The sequence below is a fragment of the Trichosurus vulpecula genome, chromosome 2, assembly GCF_011100635.1.
Source record: "Trichosurus vulpecula isolate mTriVul1 chromosome 2, mTriVul1.pri, whole genome shotgun sequence".
NCBI lineage: Eukaryota > Metazoa > Chordata > Mammalia > Diprotodontia > Phalangeridae > Trichosurus > Trichosurus vulpecula.
This window is the reverse complement of record NC_050574.1, coordinates 24,434,164-24,453,009: the sequence shown is the minus strand read 5'-3', so window position 1 is coordinate 24,453,009 and position 18,846 is coordinate 24,434,164. Positions and strand designations below refer to the sequence as shown.

General features: G+C 45.1%; 1 protein-coding gene across 1 annotated transcript in view; it reads right to left on the bottom strand.

Moving 5' to 3' along the window:
- LOC118836306 (nephrocystin-4-like) overlaps positions 1-16,597 on the bottom strand; it is a 56,887-nt gene extending 40,290 nt beyond the window's left edge. Inside the window, 11 exon segments of the mRNA XM_036743637.1 lie at positions 7,018-7,048; positions 7,050-7,178; positions 7,180-7,200; positions 8,506-8,522; positions 8,525-8,665; positions 9,646-9,836; positions 10,306-10,494; positions 10,688-10,842; positions 12,411-12,539; positions 14,712-14,767; positions 16,522-16,597. Of these exon segments, the coding sequence (XP_036599532.1) occupies positions 7,018-7,048; positions 7,050-7,178; positions 7,180-7,200; positions 8,506-8,522; positions 8,525-8,665; positions 9,646-9,836; positions 10,306-10,494; positions 10,688-10,842; positions 12,411-12,539; positions 14,712-14,767; positions 16,522-16,597 (1,135 nt within the window).
- Positions 16,598-18,846: the final 2,249 nt, after the last annotated feature.

Below are 18,846 nucleotides of genomic sequence, written 5' to 3'. Positions count from 1 at the left end.
CTAAATTCTCACCAACTGCTAAGAGCTTCCTAAGAGCTTGATAAAATGATTTCAAGAGTCCCATAAAACAAGCAAGCTTCTTCAAATAATTCTATCCTTCTGTTAAATATTACACTTCTCTGGTTTTTTTGTGGTAATAAAGACCTGGAAACAAAGTGGATGCTTATTGACTTGGGAATGGCTGAATAAAGGGTGGTATAAAAATGTGATGGAATAAATATCATTGTCCTATAAGAAATGGCAAATAGGATGAAGACAGAGAAACTTGGGATGACTTGTACAAATGGCAACAGGGGCCAGAGAGTAGCAACATATACAAGTCCTGGGAGAGAGAGAGAGAGAGAGGGAGGGAGGGAGGGAGAGAGGGAGAGAGAGAAGAACCAAACTCTGAGCAAGAGAAATCAGGTTAATACAGCCCATGTCACTCCTCTTGGCATGGGATCAAAGAACATCGCAGGCACACAACCAGATCCGCTGATTTCGTGGTTGTTTTTGTTGTTGTTCAGTCGTGTCTGACTCTTCATGACCCCATTTGGGGTTTTCTTGACAAAGATACTGGAGTGGTTTGCCATTCCCTTCTCCAGCTCATTTTACAGATGAGGAAACTGAGGCAAACAGAAGTTAAGTGACTTGCCCAGGGTCATACAACTACTGATGTCTGAGGTTGGATTTGAACTCAGGTCTTCCTGACTCCAGACCCAGTGCTCTATCCACTGAGCCACCAAGCCTCCATGTCATATCAATACCTGGATTACAGGTATTAAAATGAACTAAGAGCACAGCCAGTAAATCTGCAGTCTGATAAAATGTAAAAGCAAAAACCAAACAGACATTTTTTACCCTGGTAGAATAATTTCACAAAATGTTACTGACGTGAAATATCTAGGCTTTCTCCTTCTCCTGGCTGCTGCTTCCCCTGACTCTCACTGCAGTCAGTCTCCCTTCATTAGCTTTCTCTAATACCACAACATAGCATCTTGTAAGGCCAGGTCGGGAGGATGGAGAAAATACCTCGACTGTTTCCTCCAACTCCCAGAATATCCCTGTTTGATAGACAGATCCCCGGCATTCTCAGAGGGAGCACATGGCAGCTGGGCTTCCTCCCCCGCGTGATTCTCATCCACATCTTCCCATAAATCCTCTACAGAGAACCCTCCCAATGCCCTGGAGGTCATCCTCTAGTTTACTCACTATTGTTTGGATTCCCCTGTGCCACTAGGCCTTTCATGACAGTGAGAAGCTTGGGATCATGCAATTCTCCAAACGAATATCTGGCCTATTCTCTTTCTGCCTTCCCCTTCTTTGCTCAGCCCTTTGTCCATCTGCCAGCACCAATGCAAGATGCTTTAATGGTAGCTGACCCAGATGAGGACAAGCCTGTGCAGCTCAGGGTATAGGGGTAGCAAGCACTAGCTACTTCCCCATGAGGTTGGGCTAGGACTTCAAATTCCAGCAAGATAATGTACCATGGATACGGGTGAGATGGGCATGGCAAGGAAGAAGGAATTAGAAGTGAGGCATGGGTAGAATGAGCAAGAGGTTAGACCAGTGGGCTAGACTGTCCAAGAAGTTAGACCGGTGGGCTAGACTGTCCAAGAGGTTAGACCGGTGGTCTAGACTGTCCAAGAGGTTAGACCGGTGGTCTAGACTGTCCAAGAGGTTAGACCGGTGGGCTAGACTATCCAAGAGGTTAGACCAGTGGGCTGCCAGCTGAGCTTGGAGAAGATGAGTCCACAAAGCCATGGAAAGCAACTGAGACCACACCTCGCCATGGAGGCTACACAGTGCCACAGCAGAGGTGAAGTATGAAGAAAGAGCTATAAGAAGAACTGTGACTGAGTAAGTCTGGAGAGAGAAACTCTGCTGTTTTCCCCAGTGTGTAGGCAGGAAGAACCTTAAGAGGGGAGGGGGAGGGGATTCATCTGAGAGATGGTGCTGAGAATGTTTCCATTCTATCCTGCTTCCAATTTCTGTTCCGATTAAATGCTCTCACTGATTCTGGACTACTGTTTCCTAGGTTTCTGTTAGCATGGGTACAAAATAGAAATGTAGACCTGAGTCTGACTTTAGAGATGGGCCCTTGAGGCAAGTGAGGTACATTTGCCAGTGAATGCTCCTCACAATATGAATATCCATGACATCCACAATATCAATGAGGGGGTTTGCCAGCATAGGGATGACAAATAGACCAAGGGACTACATGCCTATCATACTAGCTGTCAAAAACTGTGCAAAATGTAGTTTTTCATCCACTTTATTTTTCCAGGGCAGATGGAGATGCTAATCACTATTTCTTCATACTCTACAAAATAGTTAGCCCATGAACAGCAATTAACTTCATGTGGTCAGAGGGCATATTGTTTTCATGAACCCCGGAAGTGAAGAAGGCCAAATAACCCACAAAATAAAGTTTTTTGGTGCTTTAGAGTACAAGATATCTGGCAATGCATTCTTTTCTCTTCTTTTCTTTTTGGAGGCAATCGGGTTAAGTCACTTGTCCAGGGTCACATAGCTAGTAAATATTGGAAGCTGGATTTGAACATGGATTTGGTCCTCCTGACTTCAGAGCCGGTGCTCTATCCACTGCACCATCTGGCTGTGCTGCTGGGTGATGCCTTAATTTTAGTTCTCTGAGAAAATCCTACAATTTGTCCTTCCACTTAACTGCTGCTTCTCTCTGACTTCAGGTTTCATTTATGGTGAGAATGTCAATAAGAAGGCACTTCCTACAGAAGCAGAAATGGCAGTTCCAACCCCTACAGGAATATGGCAACTCTTGATCGTTAGAGAAAAGTCACATCTCACAAGAGATGCTGATGTCCCATAGATGGTCTAAAAATGGTATGACTATGCACCTTCTCCCTCTTTTCTAACCAATCCATAAATATAACGATGCAAAGTGCACAAGACTGAGGGCTGGTTTGTATTTTCGTATTGTATATCTGTATTTTTATCTGTTGTGATTATGGGTTATGTCCAAAAAAACTCATCCCCTCATAAGCAACTTTCTGATAACCTTCTATGTGGTTTGGTCCTCACTGAGTCTGTGGACAAAAATCCTTCTCTAACAAGAATGACAGGTAACATGACCATAATGATATAGGGCTCCAATGTTTACAATCTATGATTCCAGCAATGCATTTCATAGTATCAAGATAGGCTACCATCTATGGCACTACTCTTGTATCTGTGGTGGTTTCCCCATTAACATATTTTAAAAGAAATTAAAAACTGGCTTCAAACTCTAAATATGTGACCCTCAAAGTGCATCATTTTCCCTAAAGTCTAGCTCCACAGAAGATTCTTGAATATGGCTGATTGATATGCAGCCACTGAAAACATCTAAGAAACCTCCCTGGCTTCTGTTAAGTTAAAACTAAAATCCCTCCTTTTACTGGAAGCCTTCCCCACCCCTTCTTCATTCTGGCGCCTTCCCTCTGTTATTATTTCCTATTGTGTCCTGGATGTAGTTTGCTTTCTATATGTTTGTTTCCACGTTGTCCTCCCCCATTAGACTGTAAGCTCTGAGGGCAGGGCCTTTCTTTTGCCCCCACTCCCCTTTTTAAATATCCCCACCAGTAGCTGGCACTTCAAAAATGTTCATCAATTGATGATTCTACTGGGGAAGGGATATAACTTGTACACAGTTAAACAAACATACTACTCTCTTCTGTTGATCTCATCAAGTGCTAACAATATTATCATCATCTCATCATTTATGAGGTTCCCATAACTAGGAATTTAAAGTATCTGAGGGAAGGACAGCTGAGGCTTATCCACTATTCTCATTCAATTCATCCAATGAGCAGTTAAGTGCCTACTCTGTGCCTGGCAAGGTGTGAGGCAGTAGTGAGGGTCATCCCCTCCCACTCTGATTTTTTTCCTTTTATTTTGGATTAAAGGGGCCATCCCTTGACTCATTTCTTTTGGTGGGGGAGAAGGCAAGGCAATTGGGGTTAAGTGACTTGCCCGAGGTCACACAGCTAGTGTGTCAAGTGTCTGAGGCAGGATTTGAACTCAGGTCCTCCTGACCCTAGGGCTGGTGCTCTACTCACTGCCCCACCTAGCTGCCCCCTTGACTCACTTCTTAAACAGCCCTAATCACTGAATGAACCATTACCTCAGACCTTGGCTTAAAAAGGCCAAGGCCCCCCACTGCATCCTGGGCCATTCCCCATCATCCTGATCTATATCTGGCCACTGGACCCAGATGGCTCTGGAGGAGAAAGTGCAGCTGGTGACTTTGCACAGCCCTCCTCACTTAAATCCAATTCACTTGCAAGTCATGACAACATCTTCATGATGTCATGGTCTCCTTTGAGAATGAAGGACAAACCAAAACACAACCTGCTAGGCACAAGAGCTACAAAAGCAAAATGGAAAACATCTCCTGTCCTCAAGAAGCTTACATTCTCCTGGGAAGATACTTAATATTCAATCAATCAACTGGCCAACCAGCATTTAAAGTGCCTGTGTGCCAGGAACCATACTAGGTATGTCAAGGCAACAAATATAAGAGTGAGAAAGTGGAACCAACCAGGCATTGACTCTGATAAGTAAGTACAAGATCAGTGGAGGTGAAGGAGACAGCAGCAATCACTCTTGAATCAGGCAAGGTTTCCCATGGGAGATTGTGTCTGGAAGGAAGCTAAGGATTCTAAGAAGCAAAGACAAAGAAGGAATACATTCAAGGTAGATGGGAAAGCCTGGCCAAAGACCCTCAGGAAGTGGCAAATGAAGACCCAGCTTGTCCCCTCAAGCTTTCTTCTATATCTCTCCTCCTTTTCTCAGTTCAAACTTCAAGACCCTCCTTCCCCATCTTGTATTTAAATACTTTGTACATATTAGCATTTAATTATTTATTTATGCTGCATATTTTTCTATGTCCTTCCTATGTCCCTCCCTCTAAAATTAAATTCCTTACGATAGAAGTTGTTTTCTTCTTATCCTTATATGCCCCTCACCTAGCACAATCCTGGTAACTCAAGTAGGCCCTTAATAAATGCTTGTTGATTGATTCAGGGAAGAAAAAGTAGCCAATTGGGGTGGAATATAGATTGTCTTAAGAGGAAAAAAAATGAACAAAGTCTGAAAAGTAGAAAAGTTCTCTCGTTAAAAATTCAGTTCTTGGCATCTGAGTTAGATACATGGAGCGTGAATACAAGACAGCCACAGACCGGCCCCAATGTCATCTCCCCGTAGGAATGCCGCCATTTTGCTTTTATTCCATTTCTGTAGTCCTGATAATTACACCAGTCATCATCCAATTTTCAGGAGTGGTCCCTGCTGCTCAATGCTAATAACCAATTTTATAAAGAAATAAAAACCACAAAGTTTAAAAAAAAAGAATAAAGCCCAATTTATGGAGAAATCAAAGAGCTGCTGCATTGATACAAAGTGTGTGTATTCGGCATTTGTCCTTTGTTCAGCTGTTCCCTTTTCTAAGTTTGCATTTAGGTCCTCCCAGGGTTGTGGATCTCAGACTCTCTTTTCCAAGAGCTTTCATTCTCTTGCAGGCCAAGTATGAAAATGACAATTTAAGATAACGCATAATAGAGCTAATCTTTCTTCTGAAGATAAGATTTTAAACCTGGAGTCACTGCACATTCGTGGCTTGTGAATTAAATATAAAAATAACCAATACAGTCTAGGAAGCAAGAATGTTCCTAGTCATTCTGGAGCTGGGGCTGCCGGGGAGCTTGGAATAATGCCTGTTCCTCACAACGTCGTTCCGTTATTTCTCTAGAACCTAATTGAGTTCTGCGGTTTCCATATTGTCTGTTTTCAAAGCTGCCTCCGATTTTACATTTGTAAACAAGCAGGCAGAAAACTCAAACCAGACTTAATGAACTGTGCATTAACTCATCTTCCTGCTGCCAGGGACAGGGCCCGGCTGCTGATGTGCAGAGAAAGGACGGGCTGCTCTTTCGGATGGCTTGTAGGCTCAAATTCAGGTGATTTTTAAGAAATGGAAAATTCCTCATAAAACTCCAGAGATGTAAACTGTGGGCCCTGACCTGTCTAGGGTCAAAAGTCCCCAGTAATATGTTTTCCATTTTGCTAAGAAAAAAAACTCCCCACCTAAATCCTCTCCCAACCCAGGAAAATAATAAGGATGACAGTCTTTTTTTCTTTTTTTAATTTTTCATTAACCGAATGCAGTAAGCACACTGGAACTCAGCCCTAACCTCTGTAAAGGTACCTGGTCAGCAAAGCGAGGAAGGGCAGTTCTGCGCCCTGCCTGTCAAACTCTGTGACCAAGGCCAGACAGCAATACCTTGCTATGTCAGGTGCAGCCTTACAGGGGCATGTCCAACAAAAGGAAGTCTTAAATAAAAATGAACCTTACCTCTCCAAATGACCTAGACTCAATTCTCCCCAAAGTCAGGCCCTGTGAGTAACCTCTGCCCCCAGGCAGGGCTTTCGGACAAGGATAAAATAGAGGGAAACATCAGGATGTTGGTCTGTGATTCTCACTTGACATCTTTTTTATGACTCCTTTCCACAAAAGGGTCATTGCTCCAGGTCAGAAAGAACTGTGTTTCCCCTCTCTCCTCCTCCCTCAGCTGCCTGAAAGTCTGGGACAGTTTCTTTTCTTTTTTAATTTCTGCTCCTCAGTGAAGGCCCCCACTTAGGTCACTGTGCTTGCATTTCATTCACACAGAGTAGGCCAAACAGATAAAAAGCTCTCTCATAAGCTATACTCTTTATTTAAGGACAGTCCAAAGGACCACAGGGGGAATAGGAATGAGAAAAAAAATGTGGGCCAATGTGATGCCTAATAGATTCACTGGGCATACTGAAAAGTCCACAAGGCTAAAATATAACAGAACACTCCCTGTGAGGGGACATATCTCATTAACCCTCCTAATTATTCATTCAGGATGCATTTCCTGGGCACCTGCTAGGTACATCTCTCGCACTAGTCTAGATGGAGAGGAGGATACAAAAGAAATTAAAGTCCCTCTCCTTGCCCCCTGGAGCTAAAGTAGCAAGATGGGGGCCTGGGCTCCTTACCCACGTTGGCCAGAGTGAGGTGCAGACGACCTCCTCACCAGAGTGTGGACCCCGATGGGTTTGACGGTTCCAGGCCTGGTGATAACTCCACTCACCACCATCGTATCCTGTTCATATTCTGTTGTGACAACATCGAGCTCGTGGGAGACTTGAACAGCTGCCTTGGCCCTGGCGGAGGATGTGCTGTGGAACAAGGAAACATATGCAAGAGGTAAAGGGGAGTCGGTACCAGTTTTTTAGGGGACACTGCCAGGCAAGGGGCAAATGGCCAGCCAGCCTTCAGCCTGTTTGCTCAGGAAACATACTGATGCATCTGACCCCATGTTTGAAGGATACCCTATCACTGTGTTCAAAAGGACCCCAACCACATGAATCCTACCTGATACTTGGATCATCTGTAGAGAAATCAAGGCACCAGCTCACTTGATTTAAAAAAAAATGAGACCTGATGGGAATCTGTCTTTGTCTAAACTTCTCTTTGTATAATACACTAGAACAAAATAAACACTGCGAGTGCAGGAAAAGTGATCCCATCATGCCAGCTCCATGGACTAGCTATAGCTGGAGAAACTGGGATCCATCCATCTGGGGTTTAGAACAGTTTCATTAAAAACGCCATGGAATAAGGTGCTCCTTTCCTCTAATCAAATCTTGTTATGTAACTTTACAAACTTGTAAAGTGTTGCCCCAAACTCAGAGGTTTTTATTAATAATTATAATCAATAATAAACAGCTTGTGTTCTATAAAGTGCTTTAAGAGTCACAAGCATTTTACAGATGTTACCGGAATTTGAGCCTCAGCACCACCATCATGCCAGAAGGAGGGACTGGAATTATTTTCCTCTTTTTACAGAGGAGGTAAGTTTAGGTAAGAGAGGCTAGATGGCATGTGACCTGGGAGAAGACATTTAAACTCCTTGGGAGACAATTTCCGCATCAGTTATTTAAGGGTGTGGGACTAGATGAATTTTAAGGATCCTTGAAATCTACATCTGTGATAGTATGATTGATGTCATGTCCACGATCAAGAGCTAGTCAGGGTCAGGGCTGTATTTGAACCCAGGTCATCCTGTCTTAAGGATCAGCCCTGTACCCACCCACACTACACTGACCTTTATTTTTTTTAAGAAATTGTTATGGAGGCAACCATGGAAACAAGAATGGCCAAGGACAGATCTTTTTTTTACCTCATCCTCACTGAGATGGACACAACGAAAGTTAAAAATCCTTAGAACTCATAGGAGAGGAAATGAACCACCAAGTTTGTTCTTAGAGGGGAAAACAACTGAAAATATAGAACTTGGACTTTATAAGAGATATTTTCCTTCGCAAGGAATGTAATCATTGTTTTCTATCAGGGAAATCAACAGGCAGAATTATAGCATCTGAATTAGGTAAAGGGGCCCACTAACAACTCTTCCGGACTCTTATAATGGGACTTTTTAACTGAGCTACATGTTATCATGCCTTTATTGCGGAAGATATTACCTCCATCTGCACTGCGCAGACCCAATGAGAAGCAGCGAATCTCCATCCCAGACATCGATTTGTAGGGTCTGCACGGCAAGGTAATGTATGAACCACCGCTGTTCTCCAGGTTTGAGGAGCACAGGATCCACCAGATACTGGAGCTGGAACCCAGGAGAGTCTGCCCCCAAAAGAAACCCAGGAGAAGAGTCTAAAGTAAATTTGAATTCATTTCATCCTTATTTTCTGGACCCCAGAACCCAATCTCACTTTCAGCTATAATTACAATTTCACAAACACATTAATCAAATGAAATCATAAAGCACCTGAGTTAACAACAACAGCAGCAAAAGTCTCAAAGGCGGAAGCCCTGCCCAAAGTTCAAACCAACGCCTTCTTGGTAACAAGCCTTCACGAAGCCCTCTACCAGCTGAGCCCCAATGAACTGACATGGATTCCAAATGGCATCGTCACAGGGGATGAGAACTTTAAGACACACAATCTCTGCTTTTGCTAACAAAACTGAACTAGGTTAGATACAGATTTTCTGAAACCATAACCTACTTTTGCAAACAGTTCACCTACTGCAAAAACAATCAGCTTCTTAAATCTCTCAAGGAGTGGCAAATTTAAACACACGACCAAAATCGTTTTTGTCAGAAACAGGAAAAACTTTCTAGTACAGAAACTCTCGGTGTCATATATTCACGAGCACATGTGATGAGATGCACGTGTGTAAGTAAAAGTATCTCTGAAGGATGAAAGCTGCCCATGCTGATTGACTGTCCCTCATCCCATGGCACTAGTTTTTGTGGATTTCACACCTTATGATCCTTCTCAACATTTGGGAGGGACCTGCTCTTAATTACATATTACATGAACAAATAGAAGACATCTAAATGCATATTTCATGGATTGGCGGCCTTAATTCCAATTGACAAAAATCTCATTTAAATGACTGGATTAGTTAAGGTCTCTGAGGTACTTAGTTTATAAATAACTTAGTACAATATACTTATAAAATCCCACACATTATAAACATACAGCCACTGTTTGGCTTCCTTTTCTCATTGTCAACAACTTGAAAGTTTCCATTCTTGAATTCCTAAGTTGACCCTTCTTACAAATTCACATATATGGACATTTCAAACACATGCTTACCCTTGTCAAATGAACCATCTTTGTTAATTGAAACCAGGATGTGAGACGGAGAACTAGAGCTAGTCATCCCAGGTTGGTCCAGTTTCACTAGTTGTAACCGTGGCGTCGTGACCGGTGGAAAACGATAGAATTGGAAGGTGAAATACACTGTTTTTGGCCATGGCATTCCCCTGGGGTCCTCTGATGCTCTAAATAAAATCGCACCTTTTAATTAATCCATCACTGATAGCCCTTCACAGAACACTTGGCCTATTGAGAAATCTTTTCCTATCTGTTTCTAAGAGGCTGCCTCAGGAATAGTTTGGGTTGGCTCTGGATAAGCTGGCTGGACAATTAATGAGGGTCTAGCTATAGGCAATGTTTTTACCTTTGTGGAAGAGAAGAACTATGGTTAGAGGAAAGTACTAAGGAAAAATCCAACAAGTTCTCCAACTGTGATAATAATAACAAACAGAGAATTACTTTTGAATGGTTTACTGAGCTCCTAGACATCCTGTTTTGAAAAGGTCCCTTTTAATGATAGGAAGAATAACATGATTTCACAAGGAAAGGAGAAGCTATGGAGGGTGAGAACCACCTTAAGAATCCCACTTAACATGAAGGCTGTCAAAAGAAGGGTAGAATGAAACGAGGGTGTAAAATCATTCTTGTTTTACCTGCCTGAAGGCAAGAAACTGCAGAATTATTTCATTGCTCTGTAGGACATCTGCCTCTTCCTTTTGAGGGTTAAAGGTCACGGGGATGGAAGGATCCACAATTTCAGCTGGCTGCTTGCTGTGGTCCAGAATTTCTGGAAAGCCTAACATACGCAGGCGGACGAGCGAGGCCCGGGAGAGCTTAGATCCAGAACTGAAATACAACAGAATCCCAGTGCAAAAGTATTCATCTAACCAGGATGATCAAAGTCAAAACAATTCTACTTCTTTTATCAGACATACTATGAATCTAGCCATCTGCCAAGCTAGTCATCACCTAAGTGATGCTATCCAAACATATAAGCACCCAGCATGACCCACAGCATATTGAGAGATTTAGCACCCACCTTTGGGTCTCGGCGCCCATGATAATCGGAGCATGTAAGGGCGTGAAAGGCAACTCCTGCAGTTGCTCAGCGATGGGGGATTCTGGAATGAGGGATCTCTGGCTCAGACTGACCTCCAGATGAGCTATTCTGCTGCTGCCACTGGAGGAGAGATCCTAGCAGGTAAGAAGAAGGCACTCAGACAAAACTGAGGGCACCCACCAGTGCAGTTCCATAACTAAGGCACAAAGATACTGTTCTTATCTAAGTAAATTTCCTGATGATGTGTTTTCACTGATTTAAGAATTTAACAAGAAATTCCACCAATGTTATTAATCAAGCAGAGATTTTTTTCACTAAAGATTTAAAGTATTTGTCATCAGAAAGGCAAGGAGACATCATATCCATGTGCATTCATAGGGACAGAGTATGCTGGTGGGAGATCCCTTTCCACGGCTGAACCCATCAAATCAGCCACATGCTCACCTCCCACCCCATCCATTCATTTGTTCATTTATGCATTCAACAGGTACTTATTAAGCACCAAGAGTATGCTAGGTGACAGGAGAAATCTGGAGTTCTGTTAAGATGAGGTCCCTGCCTGCCCTCACGGGCTCACAGTCCAATAAATTCCCCTAAAAGGAATTCAGAACAACAGGAAAGACCAGCAAACAAACATCTAAAGGGCTAGCTTGCTTGGGAGCCAGATGCCATGTCTAGAATGCTCTTTGAAGGCTTGACTATGAGGCCTTCTGCTGGAAGAAAAAGGAATACATAATGACTAGATGTATAAGACTATACCATCATCTCTGAAGCAACATTAAAAATGGCTGGCAAATTTATAACTAATAAATAAAATCCATTTAAAATTTACCTTTTAGAAAGCTTAGGTTTGCATTTCTATTCATTTTCCAAATGGACATACCAAATGAAACTTTCTCCGTCACATTGCTGAAGGTTAACCAGAAAGTTTTTGAGCTGGATCCCCTCTGAGACATAGTCCTGAAACCTGTATGCCAAAAGTCTTTCGGATCCAAATGTGCTATGTCTCTCTACTGCTTCTTCATATGAAAATGCCACTGAAGAGAAAACTGATGGTATCTCTGAAATCTGATTTGATCATTTTTCAGGTAAGAGCTGACATTTCTCAAGTGTTTTACAGACATTCTATAGAAAGCACTTTCTATATAATCAGATGTGATCCTCACAATCCCCTGGGAGATAGCTAGGACATCAGCTCCATTTCACAGATGAAGAAACAAACTCTAACCTTTGTTAGGTCTGTGATCACACAGCTAGTTAGATATTAGAATGCTGCCTTTGGATGCCAGATTCACTGTCCTCATCCACTGTGCCAAACGGTCCTTCATAAAGAGTATGTCTGGGTCACTGAATAGATATTTCCCTTTCCTCTAAGGGACCAGAACCCCTAAGAATTATTTACATTTGATTTACCATCAAATGCAAGCACAGAAAATCCAGTATTTTGATAGGACCACTTTATAAAGCTGAAACTTCCTTTTGGTTCTCTCCCCAAGGGGGAAGTAATTATGATGGCTTTAAGCCCAACCAATGAAAAAGACAATGCTGTCCCCCCATCCCCATGGCTCAGAACCTCAGAATCATTATGTGCTTCACAAACGGGAAAAGAACATAACTGAAGAAGTCAGACTCCATTCGATTTTTCTTAAGAATACATGTGTCCTCATTCTTTTAGAAGTTTGCATGTGAGGGAAGCACTTACTTCCTGGGCTCCCTGGCTGGTCTTGAGGGATGTGGAGAGCTGTGAGCTGAGCTGGGTGGGGAAGGGAGGTCTGGCAGAGTGGCTTCGAACGGTCAAGGGGGGAGAGGCTGACAGCTGGGATATAGATAACTGCAAGGCAAAAGATGATGACATCAACTCCAAAAATTAGGCATCATTGAGGAGAAGTTTCAAGGGGGTATGAGAACATCTAAGGAAGCAAAGGAAAAATCGTGAAAAGCCTGAAGATGAAGGCAGAACGCGTGAGAGGCCTGGCCCCTGCCAATGTCACTATGCAGTCCTCAGAACTCTGCCACCACAATAAAACTTAACAGGGAAAAAAAAGGTAACTATTTCCTCCTGTGGGATGAAAATGCTTTGATTTTCCTTAGGCTCCTACATAAAGCAAACATGCCTTACTACATCAAGGGTCTGGGATTTTTCAAACGTGGGAAGTGTCCCCATCAATGCAAGCTAAGTCCAGCCCAGGCAGGACTCAGAGTCTTGGAACCTTAGGAGAGTTAAGTAGCTTACCCATGGCCAATAATCTATTGAGTGTCAAAAGAGGGATAGGAATCCGAGTCTTTCTGACTCTAAGGCCAGCATTCTACCTGCCACGTGACTCCCTAAAATGCCTCATGGTAAAGGAGACAACATATTAATTAGAATATTGTCACTGGGAAACATTTTCATGGTACAGTGGAAAGATCACTGGATTTGGCATTGGAGACCCTGATTATGATCTTGGGCAGTTTCCTTCGTCCCTTGCAGAAGGGTGTGTGTGTGTGTGTGTGTGTGTGTGTGTGTGTGTCTGTGTGTCTGTCTGTGTGTCTGTGTGTGTCATGGGGGAGGGGAGGAGATTCAATTCCCTCATCTGCAAAATAAGAGAAACGGACAAGAAAACCTCGGAAGTCCCTCCTGGCTCTAACTCTATGCGCCATATGATTTCAGATCCTGGACACTAACCCAAATGTACATGCACATCACGAACGCCTCTGCTGCCAGGACCTTCCCAAACAAAAGGCTCATCAGCGCTGCTGGCGATTAGTGTTCTGACGAGCTTCTTCGGAGACTGTGCTGTCATTTTCAGATTGTAACAAGGTGCGTACCTAACACTCTTTGGCTTGAGAAGCTTCAAGCACTGGCTCTCTGATCACAGAGCACTGCCATGATCACTGGCACTGCCATGGAAACTGCTACTGGGAGAAGGACTGGATTATCCCAGCAGGGAGGCCTGGAGAGCGATCCCCAAGCCCCGGTTTTCATGTGAACGCACTGTTCATTTAGGCTGTAGTTATCCCACTAACTTGACAGAGGAGAACAGCATTCTGGGGCAGTCTCTGATACTAAATCACTCACCTTTCCTGGTAAGCCACTCTCCAGGATGGTGAGTGGAACCAGACAGAACCAGAGCTTGGCACAAGCCAAGCTAGAGGTGGGTGTAAGGGCTGAAGTCAGGCTCATGTCTTTACGGGAGCTGCCGGGGACCTGGCTGCCCAACACTGTCACCCTTCACCACTGCCCAGAGTTGCTCTTTCTTCTAAGACCCCAAGCCATTTTCAAATGGATATTCAATGGAAAGGAGTGCCGAGCCATTTTAATCACTCAATAAGGATTTGTTAAGCACCTATTGTGGATGAGGACGACTGACTTAATGGACACTCTCAGAGTCAGGAAGACTCAGGTTTAAGTCCTACTTTGGACACATGCTACATGTGTGACCCTGGGCAAGTCACTTCCCTCTAAGACTGTAGAATTGCAGAAAAGGTGCTGACCTCCACTAGTAGAGGACTTTCCTCATCTGGGAGTTCTCTATACTCATGAATGACTGGGCACTCTATTTAATGCTGGGAATACAAATACATGACTCTATTCCCTGACACTGCCAGCTTCTTAGCAAGGTTTGCCTTGGTAACAAAACTTCTCCTCCCAATACCAGGGGTTTGCTAGCTGAGACTCAGCCTAAGAATGAAGAGAAGGAATAAGGGAAAAGAATAAAAGAAAACTGCTCCTACATCTCTTAAAAAGAAAGCATTCTCTTAAATCCTTACACCGAATTACCAGGAAGAACAAATCATTCTGCAAGTGTTGAAACTTGTCTTAAGCAGGATGCTGGGGGTTCATTAATGATCAGCAGGAAAATGTCACTTTGACCATCTGACAACACAAGTGAATGCCTCAGAATAACAGTGAGTGACCAGAGACAGTGGGAAACTGGACAAAGAAGGTGATTTTCCACTCTGTCGACTGCAGCCACCCCCAAATCCAACGAGTATGCCCTTACAATCACCTGCAGGTACTTACTCCAGGTCCCACTGGAGACAGCTGGGCAGAAGACAGCATCCGAGGCAGAAGGGGCGCTAGAAGGAAAAACAGGAAGAGACGTTTCAGTTTAACTGGGCTCCCAATAGGCATGGGGACCAATGCCTTTTGCCCCAAGATGGTGAAGACCATAGCTTGTGTTTATTGAGTGCCTTAAAGTTTGTAAAATGCTTCATTGTACATTATTCCATCGAGAAGATCTCCAATCTCGTCTGCTGCTGATGTCTGGAATTTCAACTTTTCTTATGGATGCCTGGGCTGGGAGAGGAAGGGCCATGGGGTCAAAATGCTTAATTGCCCTTCAGAAGGCTCTCAGCCAGCATTAAAGAAAATAGACCAATGGCAGCAGTCTTCTTGAATCACTGCTTTTGGGGACAGGAAATTAAACTGAATCTGCCATTAGGATATCTTCATTACGAAGCATGCCTTCTCCCTCCCTATTGGTTCCTTCCTTTCCCTTTAATCTGTGTGGCCTTGTTAAGTGCACTGTTTAATGAGATATGAAATTTTTAGGGCACTTAAGGTTTTCTAATGTGCTTATCATTGCTTTCTGTTATTTTCATCTCTTCACACCTCATGCCCTGAAACTGCCAGGGTTTGTTTTTTCAGCCGTCTAGCAATCCCCGGGCCCAGGCAAACTTGCTGCTCTAAGCAGGAAACCCTTGTTGAAGAGAAACCCACAACAGATGTTTCTAGCCCGGCTCAGACTTCATTTGGAGTTCTCCATTTCACGTAGCTCTGCCAACTTCCTGATTCCCCGATTTCTTTCTAGGTGTGACCATTTTCTTCCGATTAAAAAGGAACCCACTGCAAATAGGAAAACCAGAGACTTCTCCACAGGAATAAAGAAGTGTAGGTCATTTTGTCTGGAACGCACCCTTCCCTCTTCACCCCACATTCCAGAATCCCTCCAGCTGCTAGTGCCCCCCCAACTACCTTGTACCTAATTTATATATACCTTTATGCACATATGCAGCCTCCCCAATTGAATGGAAGCTCCCTGAGAGCAAGAATTGCTTCCACCTGTCTTGTTTTCCTAGAATACAGAAAACTGACTTCCAAGCCAGGAAGACAGGGTTCAAATGATCATGATCTGTCTCTTGTCCCCTCATAGCTAAACTCTTAGAGAAAGTCAGCTACAGTTGGAGCTCCCACTTCCTCTCCTCTCACCTTCTTCTAAACTGCCCCTCCCAAAGAGCACAGACATCTCCTGGTGACAATGCTCTCTCTCAGATCTCCTCCTATCTCTCAGACTGCTCCTTCTCAGTCTCCTTTGCTGCTTCTTAATCTATGTCTCACCTCTAGCTGTGGATGTCCCTCAAGGCTCTGTCCTCAGCCCCCTCTCATTTCACTCCATACTACCTCACTTGGTGATCTCCCCAGCTCCCGTGGGTTCAATTTTGATCTCTGTGATTCCAAGACTTATCGATCCAGCCCTGACCTCTCTGCTAAGTTACAGTTACGCATCTCCTTAAACATCTCAAAGCAGATTCCCAGTGTCATCTCAAACTCAACACGTCCAAAACAGAACTCATCATCTTCCCCTAAAGCCCCTCCCCTTCCTGTCATCCACATCAGCAACCCCCATGCCCCTCCCACCTCCTCACTTGAATTCACCCCATCTCTAATCCATTGCCCAATCCAGTTGCTTCTCCCTTTAGAATGCCCCTTGTACACATCCCCTTCTCTCTCCCATACAGATACAAGCCGTTCAGGTACTCCACATCCTTGCCTGCAGATCAGTCCCCTGCCTCAGTCAAACCCCCTTCCAATCCATCTTCCTCTGCCATACCCACTCTGAGACCACTGCAGTTCTGTGAATACAGCTCCATTTTCCAGCTCCATGCTAGATGCCTGCTGTCCGCCATGCCGGAACGCTCCGCCCTCTCACCTTTGCCTCCTCGCTTCCCTGGCTTCCTTCAGGACTCATCTGAATGCTCCCCTCCGGAGGAGGCCTTTCCAGGCCGACCCCCTCTGGTGACCTTTAACCCTCTGTACACTCTTAGTATACACATATGGGTGCGCTACCTCCCCCATTAGAAGAGACTCCCCGGAGAGCAGGGATCATTTTTGTATGTTTGTTTGTGTTGTTTTTAAGGTACATAGTAAATGCTTATTTGCCTTCTAGACTGAGAGGAACTGGGTACAGGGTTTGGGCAAGTGACTTAGCCTCTCACTGCTCTAGACGAGGCAAGCTCTGAAACCTCAAATGGCGGAGGAGATGCTGATCTGGCTTAAAGAAGGGGCTTCCTCACCTGGGAGCTCTTATACCAAGGAAATCTCAGGCTCATTTCCGATCCCTATCCCTAAGCGTCTACACTACGCTAAAGAAATTCAGGCTGTTCACCGGAAGATTGAATACTCCGGCCACGTAATGAGACCAACGAGACTCACAGGGAAGACCCTGATGTTGGGAAAGACTGAAGGCAGAAGGCAAAGGGGGCGGCAGAGGACGAGACGGATGGACGTGTCATAGAAGCAGCGAACATGCGCTCGGACGGACTTCTGAGACTGCAGAACAGACAAGCTGGCGCGCCGGGGTCCGCGGGTCACCGAGGGCCGGACTTTGCCAAACGACAGCAGCGTCAGCACGGTGCCGGGGCTCAGCGGGCGCACGATGAACGCCCCCGTTAACACCCGATTCTGTCTCCTCCAAGCAGCCTAAGAATGGCCTCCGTGATGATCCAACGGCTAAGTCCCACCCACCTTGTCTGGATGCTTCTGAGCCCCTGGGAAGAGCAGAAGCAGAGCCCATAGTGGTAACGTGTTTACCGTCACCTTCTAAGGATGGAAGCCCCCGAAAGAAGAGAAACCACTGACACTGAAATACTTCTCTACTGAGTGTCTGCTCCCTAACCCCACGTAGAAGGAGCGCCTTCTCCTTCACAACACAGCGATGATGACGACGGTTTATCTAGCACCTACTATGGGCCGGGTGCTTGACGCGTCGTCTCGTCTGATCCTCACATAGCCTGGGTGGTGGGCGTTTATTATTATTCCCATTTGGCGAAGGAGAAAACTGAGGCGAACAGAACCAAGTGAGCGCCTCTGAGGCCGGATCCGAACTCCAGTCTGGCTGACTTCAGACCCGGTGCATCCGCTGTGCCACCTAGCCTCCTGTCTGTGCCTCACTAATTAAACACTAGCCGTCTCTCCAGGCCCGACTCCAGGGCCCCCCCCCCCCCCCCCCCCCCCCCCCCCCCCCCCCGCTCACTGGGTGTGCCGTAGCGACTCTGAGCCCCGCCCCCACCCCAGCCCCGCTGAATTCCCGCTTCACTGAAAGCGCCTTCATAATGGTACCTCGTCAGTGACCGCTCTCCACTTTCTTCATGTGTATTAACCTTGCTTCCCCAAATGATCATGATTTCCTTGAGGGCGGGGCCTCTGTCTAGACTTCTCTCATTACACAGGGTGAGCGCACAGTAGGTGCTCAACAAGAGCGTGACACAGGGGTGAGCGCACAGTAGGTGCTCAACAAGAGCGTGACACGGGTGAGCGCAGTAAGTGCTCAACAAGAGCGTGACACGGGGGGAGCGCACAGTAGGTGCTCAACAAGAGCGTAACCACCAAACAGCCACAGATATTCACTGCATAATATGCAAAGAGAACTATGCAGACACCTCCATAGGGGCCAGGGTTAGGGAGCTCCAGAATGTGAATCACATTGGTTTTCTGTCCTCAAGTCAGGGGAAGAGAGGGAGAAAGACACAAAAGGAAAACGGCCAGACCATCGGAGTAGAAGAGGGGGCACGAACAATCACCCCTAACCTGAGGCTAACGTTACCAATGGCACCCACCTCTAATCCTCCTGGATCCTTCCTGACCTAACCCAAATGCAAAAGCCCAGCAGTCTGGTGGCTACTGAATGGGCAGGGCTGCCACCCAGAGGCACCTGAACTGAATGACTGAAATCCAAGGTTCCCAAGTTCATTTCAGCCATTTATAAAGAACCCCCTAAAGGATGCTGCCAAATCAAATCATCTCTCCACTTGCTCCAGAATTCCGAGGCTACGGAAGAGCAGGGCTGTGGGCCCTTGTCGAAAGATGAAGAGTCCTAAAGAACACCTGGAGCTTCAAGATGCTCAGCAGGGGAAGCAGACTGCTCCTCATATCTGCT